This window comes from Strix uralensis, chromosome 1, assembly GCF_047716275.1.
Source record: "Strix uralensis isolate ZFMK-TIS-50842 chromosome 1, bStrUra1, whole genome shotgun sequence".
Lineage (NCBI taxonomy): Eukaryota > Metazoa > Chordata > Aves > Strigiformes > Strigidae > Strix > Strix uralensis.
Window position 1 is genome coordinate 10,610,985 of NC_133972.1, and position 14,128 is coordinate 10,625,112.

Genomic DNA, 14,128 nt, shown 5'->3' on the forward strand with positions numbered 1-14,128 from the left:
AGCTTCCTTTATGCCTATATGTTAATATCTCATAGTAAAGTATTTGCCTTATTATTTCTCTGCCTTTGTAATCCCTTTCAAAAAGATCATTATGATCATCATTCTGCTCTGCTGCTGGCATTATGGCAGGGTAGATATTACAATACTCAAAAGTCCCCTATTCGTAATAAATTATATTCAGTGAAAGTTCAGAAATTGTGTTGTCAGGTGAGTTTAAAGTCTCTCTCAGTCACTCGCTGCCCGTGTGCTTTCTCAGAGAGATCAAACTGTGAAATAACACATGTGGGGATGTTCATCATCCTTTCCTGCACATACTTAGGGTCAAGCAACTTCTTTATGCAATGGTCAAATAAAGCATTATTAGCTCATCATTACCATCAGCCATATATGATGGTGGAGGAAATGTGAGAAGACTTCTGCGCTTTGCTAGATACATTTTAATTTCATTTCCTGAAGACAGTGTCCTTCATTTAGAGGATGCCTTCATCAAGCAGACACCTCAATCCTGCTTGGAGCTTCTCATACACCTCTGTTCAAGGAGCCCAAGTCAGTGGCAGTGTGATAGCTGAGGAGGTTGCTGCTTGTTCTGTATCATCTTGCTTTCATTTTTTTTCTCACCCACACAGTAAGCTTAGGAAGAAAAACATGAAAAGTTTTGGCTCTGAATGAGAACTGAACAGGACATGTTTTTTCCATCTTGTTAAATATTTTAAGATTTGAAAACCATTCCTCTTTTATACTATGATGAAGCTTAACTGGAAAGAGAGATCAATCCTCTGTCATCCAAGAATAACAAATATTCCGGTGGTTAGGGCACAATGGGGTAGAGAGAGACCTTGCTTCTCTACAATTTCTCTTTTTTTGAGCTGTTCCAAAAATAAATATCCACTTACCATGACAATTTTGAAGGCAGATCATATCCTCTTTAACACATAATACCTATAATCTTGATCCAAACGCTGGGAAGTAGTTATAGTAACAAAAACAGTAACACAAATGGAATAAGCGTCACTTCAATACAGCCCTGTAACATACCTCACATTAATGAAATTCTGAAGTGAGACTTTTACAGCTTTTTTGTATTGAGGTGTGGATCACAAATTCACTGCTACTCCTCTGGGAGGAAAGGACAAGCTGCCTGTTGCCATCTGGGCAGGCTGCTGTTGCTTCTCTGGACATCTGAAGGAAGGACACCTTCTTTGCTGCTGTTTGGACATTGCAGCCAAAAGAGTCCTGTTCTGCTAGAGCTCTCCCTTTAAGTTATTTTTCATTTGGTCTTGCATTTGGCATTCTCATTTAATGAAGGGATGATCTGGGAAGATCTGATGTGCTCTGCTGTATGACTAGTAGAGGACAGAAAATGAGAATGACTCTGGTTAACCTTCCTGACTTCATAAAATACACCCCAGCTCAAGTTGCCATTTTCATTCTGCATCAACCATTGCTCTGCCAAAGGCCTCGCTTTCCTGGTTTGCTACAGAGACTCTAAAGCCAGTGATCAATGCTAGGATGATTGTTTGTTCCCTGATACCGTCACCAAAGGACCAACCCAAATGAATCTGTGGATAAAGAAACTGGTAAGAGAAAGTAAGACAAAATCATGTAGGACTGTTTGGGATATCTAAGGGAGTTTGCTAATGCAGGGACTTATGATGAAGACTTGCAGGGTCTTACTCCTTTAAAAGCGTAAACGTTTCAGAGTCCTGATTTTGAAATGAAGGTTGTGCTTACGTTTCTAATGTCCTACATACAGAGGGAGTATGAGTTTGCATGTGCACTTAAAAAGGTGTTTGCAATTAGAAGATATTTTAAAGTAGACTGTAAAGCTTGATTTTCTGTAAGAGTGGGATAAATTTTGTCTGGTGCTTTATTCTTTCAAAATGCGTTAATCCAGTTCCTTGTGAATTCAGACCTTGTCTCCTAAGGAACATCTCCTTTGGATGTTGCAATTTGAGTTACAGGCATTAATAAACTGCTGTCTGCATTAAAATGCTTATAGTGTTTCTTATTGCTTCTTTCTAGTTGAATTAAAGGAAGACAATAAGTTGGACAAAAAAGATCAGTCCAGTGTGGGGGATGAATCAAAGAAAACAGATGGTAAGGACAACATTTTATAACATTTTGTCACCCATTTTTATATGCAATCTATTGTTTCCTAAACATCTGCAGTTTATTCTAAAACCAAAAAATTGTACGGTAACCAGAAACAGACTTAACAGAAACAGTCATTAGACTCGAAAAAAGCCATTGGGGCATTTTGAGGGAAAATGATCCTTTTCACGTAATGCCTAGCACCACTTAGTTGTTCTGTTGGTAAGGCTTATCCATCAATTTTTGTGCAGTGCCTGCAAGAAAAATCCTGGATTATTAGAGTTGCTTAATAGGAAATGCAGATTTGTGAGGTTCTATCCTTCTGACTTTATTTGGGCCGTATTCTGCTCTCTGTTAGGACAGGCTGCATGGGAGATGCTGAAAAACAGAGCTAAGAAAAAACCTGCACAAGGTGTCCCCGTTTTTCATAATGGCATGTTACACTATGCCAATACAGACACAAAGCTTTCTGGAGTTAATTGTCTGAGGGGGAATTTGCCAAGTGCTGTTGAACCACAAGTGTGGGAAGCAAGCAGGAGTGAGCACATCTGCACAGAGGTCCTGTTAAGGATGCTATAGAAAAGGGATGTTTCTGAAACAGTGTTGAACTGAGGCAATCCCAAGACATAGGACATTTTCTTGGGCATCTGGGAATAATTTCAAATGAATCTGAACCTAGTGGAGAGGTCCACAGACGTTTTAGTAGCCTCAGCAATGTGGAAAAACAGCTGTAAGGTCTGTGGCATGTTTTCTCTTTTGCACCTCCTCAGCTGCGTACCACAGGGATCTGAGATAGTATCTGAACCCGTGTGGCTCCAAAAGCAATTGCTAAAGTATTAGGTAGCAAAAGAAATGGAAACAAATGTTAGAACTAGCATTTTTCTTTGTGTATGTGTCTGTGAAATCCACTGAAACACAGTTATTCCTAAATGTAAATAACACAGTACTTTGTTTTGATGGTCGAGAAAGACAACCTCATTGGAAGTACTGCAGTTTAGAATGATAGTGTGTTTTCTTTTATTGCTTCCTTTTAAAAATTACTTACAATTCCTATTGCTCTAGAAAAGTGATAAATAAGAAGAAAATGTGACAGCTCAACTAAAAACGTAGAAAAATTCGTCTAGAAGCACGTATTAATTTCAGACACATAAATATGCACTTTTTTAAAAGAGGCCTCTTAGCAACAATTGTTTAGAAAAATTCAATTATTTTGTTAAGAGGTCGTATTATTTACACACTTGAGTTAAGTGTCTGTCAGGAAAACAGTCTTAAACAAGTACCATTCACAACTCTTTCTGCGGTCATGCAGAAACTAAACACAAATACTCAAATAACGTGTGACTCTTCAGATGCTCATGAATATGCACAGTGCTCTGTGTAACTATCAAGGCACCAGAAAAATTAATGGGCAGAATGGCTACTCTCCCCACTGCGGTGGGTGATGGCTGAGTGGCAGCTGTGCTGGAAGGCTGCAGTCCTGGCAGGACCAGGTGGATGCAGAAACAATGGGGCTTCTTTAGGAGAACATCAACCTTTTAGCTGATTTAGCATCAGCCCAGCCAAGAGAGTAGGCCCAGGAGTCCCTAGGCTTTGAGGACCAGGGTGCATTTAAAGGCCTGCACTCTCAAGGTCTCGGAAAGATTAGGGGCATCTATTTAGTTGGGAGGACCAAGAATGGAATGTTTTCTGCTGACCTGAAGATCGAGAGTGTGAATTTGGTTCCTTGCAAGTTGCTAGTCTTTGTGTGGTATGTTATTTACTGTCTATTTGTTCTCCTGTAAGAAAATGTTCTGCTCATCTCCTTAGGGGAAAGATCAGTACCATGGGACCAGTCGATGACAGTGAATAAGCAACTGTAACCACGCAAGGATGATTTGTAGGCTGAATGTTTTTCATTCAGGTGCTGTAGAAACAGATTATAATGATCTCATGTATAGAAATCAGGAGAAAAATTGTGAATGATGCGCCTTAGAAAGGAAAGCACTAGGGTGGCACTTCTGTTTTGACAAATCCTGCACAACCTGCTCTGTCCATTACTCAGTCCAGAGCAAATCTCCTTACCAGCCATGTGAGGGATGTGGAGAAAGGAACGTTATCTCTGGATAATACATAGCTGTTTTCAGACTACGGAAATGTTTACCCGAACGTATGCTTTCTCACGTGCCAGTGGGAAAAAAGATTAGGTGGGGGAGTTGAAAAGATTGAGGTTACAGTTATAACGCACTCACTACATGTAGTTTGCTGGTGGGTGAAACTCAGCCTGGACTTTTTGCAGGGTCAAGGGTGCTTGGGTTTTACAGCAGCTGTTCAGTATGTAGCTGAGGTGTATTTGTATTAAACAAGTGCCCATTTGTGTAGATTTACCATGAGGGCTTCAGCTTTCTCACCACCACCCATTAGCATCAGCTAGAGCCCTGCACTCAACTGAGGTCAGTCTGCTACCCTGTCCTACTGCGCAGGCGTCCTGCACCCGGAGAAGAAAGCTGTGGAGGGTATGTTGCATAAATTTTTGCAGGATCCATGTCCAAGTTGCTTTTTGAACATATACAAAGGAAGTCATTGTAATATCTTGTTATAGGAATACATACATGACTAAATGTTTCTAATACATTTGTCCTACATGGGGAACCAAGTGGCCAGGGACACACAGAATAACTATCCCATGTGGACATGAAGACATTGAAGCTACATGTCTACACTGTAGTCATAGGTGTGAAATGTAGCTTCTGTGTCAGAGTTACCTTGAAGCTACCTAAAAATAGTTAAGTGAGCATGCCTCCAGAAACAGGGATCAGGCTCCCTGAGACAGCGAGGAACTGCGTCTGCATCTAGCCAGAGCTTCATGCGGCTGAGTCAATCCATATCAAAGCCAACTGCTTTAAAGCTAGCTTGAGGATGGCTACATAAGCTTCAGTCATGCCTTAGATTTCAGTCTTAACTACTTCAAAATCCTATGCAAGTCTCTTGAACACAGGCTAGTCTCCTTCTCATGTTAATCTAATCTTCATATTATTGGCTTTTTTCTCTGGGAGATACAGCTTGTTGCTCAATACTGCCCTTTTTTTCAGTTCCAAGAAGAGATGTGGGCTGCCATTTCCCACATAAAGACACAGCCCTATCAGACATCATCAGCACAAGTAGTTCATCAAATGTTTCCTGTGGGATAGAACATTATTAAACCATTTTGGACAACCTCGTTTTCCCATGTGAAATAGTTGCTTTTCAATGCTTTGAGTGGAAAATTGTAAGCAGTCACATGGAAATAATTTTTATCCACTTTCACAAACTTTCTTTTTTGCAATTTTTTTCTGCTCACAAAACTGACAACGAAGGAGAAAATTATTCTTTCCCATTTCAGACTAGATATAAGGAAGAAATTTTTTACAGTGAGGGTGGTGAAACACTGGAACAGGTTGCCTAGAGATGCTGTAAATGCCCCATCCCTGGAAAGATGTCCCTGCTCATCGCAGGGGGGTTGGACTAAATGACCTTTAAAGGACCCTTCCAAGCCAAACTATTCTATGATTCTATGATTACCACTTTCACAGGTTATCTCTACCACCTCCTCATTTTTTTCCCACTGGGAAAAGATTCTGTGATGTTAATAAAAAGTTTTCAGTGCAACTCTTCATTCTGGAGACCAAAACACTGTTTATTCACATATTCTTTTTCAGCTAGCAATTACAGACAATTAAAAGGTTCTTGTTTTGTGTTTGTCCTGGGAACTTATTATTCTAGTGGTAACATGCACGTTTGCAGGTTATAGCACAGAAATATACAGGTTATTTTTATCTTGAACAGCTAGTACATACAGAGAAAGCCTAAGTGCCCTGGGTATGTGTGATGAGCAATGCTTCCCCCTCGTGGTCAAATCTTAACCCTGCGTTTTGACAGTCGCGGTTTCAATAATACATTTCCTTTATGTAGTGCAACAGAATGGAATAGAATATAGTTAATATAATAGAGTTAATATGATATAATATCGTACGATATATAGTCTTTTAAATATACAAACTCTATGAAGAGTTCATAACAGGCTTACCAGAAGTTGAGATTTTTTCTTGCTTTAGTTTGATTTTAAGCTATACTGTTGCTTAACAGTAGTTAAAAGCCTTTCCTATATTAAGTTCTATACATTGCCCATGCCAACATGTAAAGCTGCCTTTTGGTCTTAATTTTCTTGACAACAATTCCTTGATCAGCAAGTGGAAAATTCTCTGATTATAAAGGTAAAGTACAGGGGCTTCATTTCTTTCTGACCCAGTTGTCCCCAAAAGTCAAGTGGCAGAGTAGCTGGCACAGAATGTTGTTATCTGAGAATGCCTTTAGTATAAGAACATGGTGGTGTGAAGGAGCCATGATGATGGCTCCACAATTATCCCAGACAGACTTGAATTAACAAGATTCTTCCCAGCTTCATTTAAGGAGAATGCAGCTTTTTGCGAAGCTGTTCAACCATTTAAGAATTATCTCTTTGCAGCCTCCTGCAGATACAGTTTTCATGTGTGTCAATCTACCCGAGACCACTGCATAGCAATGAACACTAAGTAGACTTCTGACAAAACCATGATCATGTAATCTGCATAATGCCAATGTTGTTTTAAAAGAAGTTACTCAAGCATATAAATGAACAGCATCTGACCACTGCATAGCAATGAACACTAAGTAGACTTCTGACAAAACCATGATCATGTAATCTGCATAATGCCAATGTTGTTTTAAAAGAAGTTACTCAAGCATATAAATGAACAGCATCTGTCTATATCTTCTTGAGAAATGTAAAAAGGTAAATTTCAGGTCATATAAACAATGGTGCCATTTCTGTTTCTATTCCAAAAGAGAGGCTGATTTCTCCATTATTGTCGGAAGCAAAAAGCCCATTTCAGTTTGTAAGACAAACACATGGGATTCCTTCTTGTTGCCTCATAGTGTTCTTGATATTGTATGTCAGAATCCAGCAGCAGTGGCAAATTGGAATTACAATAGTCTAAGACTACTTCCAAAGACAATTTCCTTCATTTTCTTACTTCTTTTTATGGTCTGTTATTTGAATTACATTAGAGGTTATTGCCCCAATTTAGAAATCGGAAAGCATTGTAGTGATACCTTCTGGAAAAGCTTGCTTGAAAGCATGAAGGCATTTTGCTATCCAGAAAGACATATTTCACCATAATTTATCTCTGCTGAACAATTGCTCCATAGTAGTGCAATATAGGATAACTGGAGGCGGGGGAAAAGCTTCTGTGCTTTTAAAAATCCTTTTTGTGCTCTTTTGAAAAAAATGAGTGTGTCTAATTTAGCAAGCAGCACTTGAGGCAAGCTAGAATTTGCATAGAGGAATGTACTCTGAAGAAGGTTTTATGTAGTTTTAATATCAAATAGAAGATGAACATGATGTGATGTGATCTGTGAAGCTAAATGCAAAATACATTGTTAGCATCCTGGCCTCGGGAACATTGCATCACCATGGCATGCATGCTCGATGAGAATATGGGGAATATGTAGAAAGGTACCTTGTATAATTACGCAGACAATTTTGTAACTTGTCAGTTTTGTGAGTGTGTGTAAATCTTACAGAAAGCACCTGGTTTTCCTTTGAGACTTCCATGTATCCCTTTTTAGTCTGCTTTCCGTCGTTCAGGCTGTGCCAGGTAGTTAGAAAGTCCTCAGGATGCTTCATTGCTTTTTGCCTCTACTTTATGTGAAGTCGCAGATATATGTGAGAAGTTTAAAAATTGGGAATAGCATTTGGCTTGATTTCAGATTTAAGTGAATATTTGAAAAATTCGTTTCAGATGCATGGTGAAAAAAAAAAATCTTTGTAGGTACTTAAGTGGGTTTTTGAGTAGTTAAATTTATGGGGAACATTTTTTGAGGTTACCTTTGGTCCTTTCAATATAGTTCTGCTCAGAGATAGCATATGGCTGTGTTGCTCCTGGGGGGTCACATCCATGGTCCTAGAGGCATGGAGGAATGTGTAATTTACACAGTAGATTGTGGAAATTCCTCCTTCATTTTGCACCATCAGGCATTTTATTGCACCAGTCAGGGAGTGGAGCTGTGACCTTGCTTCTGTTACAGTTCTTCTTATCCCATTTAGGATAATTTGCCTGTGCACTGATGTATAGAAATTCTCTGCTTCAGCAAGAGTAGCGTCCTCCTTGCTCTCCAGCTCCATGAATTTATGTTCAATCCAGTGGCAATCGGGCTTCTTTTTCCCCATGCAACACTTAGACCTGAAGGAGAAACAAGATCATGTCCGAAGGGGATGACTGAAGGGGAGGAAGAATATGAAAAGGCTCCTCCAAAGAGTTTGGTCACCTTTAGCTTTCATCTTATCCCTTCCCCATGGAACAACTAGCTTCCAATTTGAGTGTACCAGCAATAGGTATCTTATCAGATAGGGACTCTGACAAGGTAGTTTAAGTAGAAGCTTTAAGAAGGAAGAAATCTAACGGTCAACTGTATGGGAATCCAAATGTAAGCATTGCACTGTACAAACTGCCAGCTGGGTGCTTGGTGGGTACCTTCATGCCCTTTGCTTTGTCTGCTGGACCTGCTGCTTGGTCTCTCCCTGGGGGCAGAGGCAAAGGGACATCAGTCCCCTTGGGCTGCCCAGTCTGCAGTTCATTACCATTCGGTCCACAGAAGCTGGAAAAAGAAGAGAGGTCAATTTACAGGTTAGTTTTCTGAAACTCATACTCTAATAGTAATCTTTACTACTTATAACCATTAATCGATCCATTGCTAGACAATTCATTCTTTTCTCTGCTTCTAAACCACTGCTTTGCTATTCTTAATGTCAAAACCTGAGGCTTGGAGACAATAATAAATGTAGAAGGAGAAAACTAGCAAGTGGTATTAGTTGAAAAGTGCTATTTTGAATCAGACTAAAGTATTTAGGAATTTAAGTCGAATTCAAAACAAGTGATTGTCAAAAACTGAAGAGGCACTGAAAAAAAAACAAATGAGAATTTCTGCTTTGGAGAGATGATTCACATTTTTAGCCAGCTTTAAGTAAATGACAAAAATAAAAGTTTTGTTTGAGTAGGATGAAAAGCTCAGTTTGATCTTTCACTTTTCACATCGCCCCCCTCCCACCAAAAAAAAACTCCTCCCCAACAATCATTTTTGCCGTGAGAGAAAGAAAGCAATTACTTGTGTCTGACCAGAGCTAAGCATTATCCTAATTTTTCAGTTTAGTCAGTCAAAGAAACAATTATTTGCCCAGTGCTAATTACAAAATTCTGATTCATATCTTTGGCTGAAAACTTTGTTGGCTTCGATTATCCTTCTGCCTATGGCAGCTCATCCCTTTTGTGCCTTGAAAAGCACCGGGGTTTTCGTTTCCATCCACGACGGAACAGCTCTTTATGAAAGCCATGATCTAGCTTTTACCCCAAACATGTTCAGAGCTTTGAATTTTGTTTGATTAGCAAATATAGAATAAGCTTTCTCACTTATGTCTGTAGGTCACTTTGCATAATAAGTGTCTAATTTCTTTCATACATGCTTTACTCAGGAAACTCAAACATTATTTGGTGTAACCAAACTTTTGCCAATGTATTCATTGTGTTTTCCTCTGCTGTTATATATTTCCATTATGTGCTGGTAAGCAAGCAACATATATTAAAGCAAAGCTAATCTCTTCCATCACTGATGTGATCTCAGGTCAAGTGTAATACAAGCTGTCAAGCAAACATAAAACTCAACATCAGTGTGAACAGGACTAGAAATCGTTTGACGTCATGAATGATTTAGGAGTAATTATGTGCCAAAGCTCAAAAATCAGAATACCTTCTATGCTAATGTCATTTCTCCTCCTAGCAAAATGAATGTTAAGCACTTGGGTCGTCTGCTAAATTAGAATGATGGTATTTAAATTCAGTTAAAACAAGTATTCAAAACTTTTTCCCAACAGCATTTATTCTTGTTTTCCCTTGCTTTAAACAGGACACAGGTACCTTTGAGTAACATTCTGTTTTCTTTGGAAAAAATAATCACTCTAAAATTTCTCATCCATTAAAAAGACAGAAAATGGATATGAATTAACTTATAACGCATATTTCTTCTTTATTTCACTGATCTTCTGGACTTTGTTTCTTAGGCCTTATTCATCTCTGGTGCAACAGAAGCAAGAGAATAGCAGAAATATGCAGAATTTATTTCTTCATTGTCTTAATTTTCTTTGAAAAGGTTTTCAAATAGCTTCAATAGGAGACAGGATCATCCAGTGCTGAGAACTGAGCACTGAGATTTTTGACATCTTCATTTTAATCTGAGCACTAGGAGTAGCTTTAGCAGAGCTTTTGAGATGGGGACAGGTTACAACTGAGCATACTTTAGCACTCAGGGGAGACAAGAAATACCCAGGCTTTTGGGAATAAATTTACAGAATTAAGGGGTCACTCCTGCAAGATGCTGAGTGAGTCCACAAAAGGAATTAAAAGTGGCAGATTTGGCGATCTGCCCCACCAGCTGCAAATACTTCCATCATTTGTAGTAGGAAGGATAACTACCTTTTAGATTATGGGTTATCTGAGACACATTTACTCAGACTATTATCTCCCCTCATTGTGCACTGCATCAGTAGTGATGGTTTTATGGTATCAATTGCCATACAACAATTTGTCATTTGTGTTGTCATTTCACCCAGTGCCTGGATGGAGCAGGGTGCTGGGGGAGAGCAGAGTTTAGAATAGTGTTATCCTGAAAAGCCTAGGCTTTTAATAAGTGAGGGTAGACGCTACTTTCAAACACCACGTCAGTTTTTCTAGGACCACTTGAACAACCATGCTGGGTCAGACTAAAAGTCCCTTTAGCTCTCCATCACCTACCTGACAACACTTCATAACAGAGATCTTAATGAACAAAGAACAAAAGCAGAGCAATGCCTCCCCCCTACACCTTTCTGTCTTCCAGAGAGCTAAGACAGAGGTCAAATCTCTGACTTGGCTAGCCTCTGATAGATTTTTCTTCCATTATTTGTCTAATTATCTTTAGAGCTCTGGTACTCTTTTGTGTACTGGGCACTGAGGCAATACAATTCAAAATTTACTTGGGCATTATGTGAAAAATCACATCTTTTTATTGGTTTCAAATTTACTGCTTGATAATTTCATTTGATAACCCCCTTCTTGGACTGTCAGATACAGTGAGTAATTGTCCCCTATTCACATTCGTAGCGCCGCTCATAATTTCATTTACTTTTTATTAGATTCACAGAATCACAGAATTGTCTAGGTTGGAAAAGACCTTGAAGATCATCCAGTCCAACCATCAACCCGTTCTCCCTGCAACTCTCTCTTTTCGGGCTGAAGAGTCATAGCATGTGTAAACTTTGTGTATGCAACTTCCCTTCAAGTGCAACCCTTTTGGTATCTGTGGTTTATGTTAGTACATGACACTGACAGTCTGTGTTACACACATGGTTATTGGGATGTGACAAGAGAATGATTTTAATAGACAGTAGAAAACCTGTAGAATTCACTTTTCCCCCCTAAATTTTCAAGAATAAAATATACAAAATACAAAAATGTTCATTTTAATATAATTGTACGCTGGTTTTTTAGTTGATATCTTTATGATGTTACATCATAAAAGCATGAAAAGGCATCACCATAGGGAGATCAATAAGGGATGTACTGAATGAGTATGGTTAACTGAGGCTCTCTTCTTTTGCTTTTTCTGTGTATTCAAACTCTAATATCTTGTGGTAGTACCTCAAGGGCAGCATTATTTGGTGGTGTGGTGGGGTTCTCCCATCCTGTAGAAGTGCTCATGCAGCATGCTGAGAAGATGAGATTTGTTCATGCTAAGCACTACATTTTCACAAGTGAACTGCAAGGTTACCACAGGCTGCTTAGAAAGAAAATCTGAGTGTGTAATCCTAGATAATTGTGGTGTCATCTTGTGGTTCCTTCATAATTAAGTATGGTTATAATGCTGAAGGAATGTGTGTTTGAGCAGAGGAAACAGGGACCATGCAGTAACCTCACAAACACTTTCATAGACAGGGACTGCCAAGCAAGTTAAGTAGTTTGTGAAAAAACCCTGCCCGTGAAATCCTTATTCCACATCACCTGTCCTGCAGTCTGCGTTCAGCATTCTTTTTTTTTAAGAGAGAAAAAAGCAGAGTTTTCTTTTAAGTGCTGTTTAAAAACCACAGGGCTCAGTCTTGTCCTGACAGCCTGGCCCAGCACTGGAGGCGGTGGGGATGTGTCCTGAGCCCTCTCCAGGCAGCACTGGGCTTTCGGCAGCTGAGGAGGAAGGGATGGAGGGGAAGGGCAGGCGTTTGGCTGGAGCAGCAGAGCTGGCCACCTTCAGAATCAGGGAGGTCAGCTCTCCATTTCCAGATGGTACAAACAGCATCACGCCTGCAACTTACGCTCGGTGAGAATCATGAGTTGTTATAGTAAAAGTGGAGTTTTTGAGTTAGTCTAAACTCTCACCTCAGTCTAAATGCCTCTGGGGCTCTATTCCTGTTCTCCAACTGGGTAACAGATTGTGAAAGTTTGCATTAGACAGGCGTAATAAATGCCAACTGCTAAAATAGGTAGTTCTTGTAAGGCCTTGGACTCCGAAGGATTTGGTTTATCACACAAAGAAAGGCAAATGTGTGAGATTAATCACTGATTGTGCAAAACTGACAGCCAGCTTCCCTGGTGTACGGATACAGTCGTACACTGAGTAATTCTGTGTGAAGGAAAAGACGAACCACAGTGTGTTTTCACTTCAGCACGTCAGACTGTATAGTAACGTACTAAATATATACATTCATAGTCCAGCAAGCACAAGTTAAAATGCCTTAGTATAAAGTGCAAGCTAATAGCAGAAATGGACTTAATAACCTCCTCACAGTGGGTGCTGGTATCACGTGAAGAGCTGTAGAAGTCACTGGTATTTGCATTAGCGATCAAGGGGAAGGCCAGTACTCAACCTTGGCAAACAGTATAAACTCGTCAGTGACACTGAAGGACTGAGATGTGCATTCAGACGAGGCTGTCTCAGATAATGAAATCCAATATATGCCAAGTGAACTACTTCAAGTCTTCTTGTGTACCAAGCGCTGCATATTAATTCTTTTTCCTCTTTCAATTACCTCTGTTGGTATGTACTAATATTTGCAGTGAATCTGTTGTGCTGAAATGAGAAAGAGGCTGAATCACGTCCAAGGTCAAGGTAGTTGTTGGGAAGCTGTATTGTATCCAAAGGGAAATTCCGCTAGGAAACCAGAACATCTGGTCCACCAAGTAGAAAAACAGTTTAAAGCAAATGCTGTACTGGAATGTTCTCACTGGAGCTGATGATGTGGCTAACAGAAGCAAAAAGCAATATATGACTCAGTTCTCCACAGGGAACTTCTAAGGTCTGGAAAAAACATGGCATTTTCCCTTGTTTCCTTAACGGGGATGGGAGGGGTTAAAAGTCTTGTGAGTATGGATGGCATAGGAAGGGGAGGGCATGTTGGGTGGTACTTTGAGCTCTGTTTCAGGTTCCTGCTGTGATTCAGCAAATCATTTAAGAGATTCAGAAATAATTACTGCTCAAAGATGTCATTTAGTCCACATGTCCCAAATGATTACCTTTCTTTCTGGGTCAGCCTTTTCTGTTTAAAATGTGGCTAATGATACATCTCACAGGATTGTTATGATCCTGTTAATGACAGTAAATCAGGCTGAACTTTTTAGATAGGAGACATCAAGGAAGTGTAATACTGTTGTTATGGCTGTTACTATTGCCTAATGTAGATGATGCTGTCAGTAGTGCTGGGAATGTGACGATTCAACCTAAATAAACCCAGTGAAATGCTGAAAGTCTAATTCTTTACAGCAGCATCTTAGAATTGCATTAGTGAACAAGATATTGTAGTAGCAACCTACAGGGGACCATCCTGAAAGGAAGAGTCCCACTGCTAACTGTACAGTAGAAGAAAATGATACCAACTCAGTAATAGATCTGTGCAGCCACTGTATACTTTCATCAGAGATAATGCAATCCAGCAGCAAAGCCTTAGATCTTTGTTTTGCTAGTCCTT

At 39.6% G+C, this 14,128-nt stretch overlaps 1 protein-coding gene across 6 annotated transcripts in view; it reads left to right on the forward strand.

Moving 5' to 3' along the window:
- PDE1C (phosphodiesterase 1C) overlaps positions 1-14,128 on the forward strand; it is a 319,253-nt gene that overhangs the window by 281,232 nt on the left and 23,893 nt on the right. For all 6 annotated transcript variants that reach the window (XM_074881465.1, XM_074881050.1, XM_074881217.1 and 3 more), the window contains one exon: positions 2,023-2,097. In XM_074881465.1, coding sequence (XP_074737566.1) covers positions 2,023-2,097 — 75 coding nt within the window. The remainder of the gene's footprint in view (positions 1-2,022; positions 2,098-14,128) is intronic.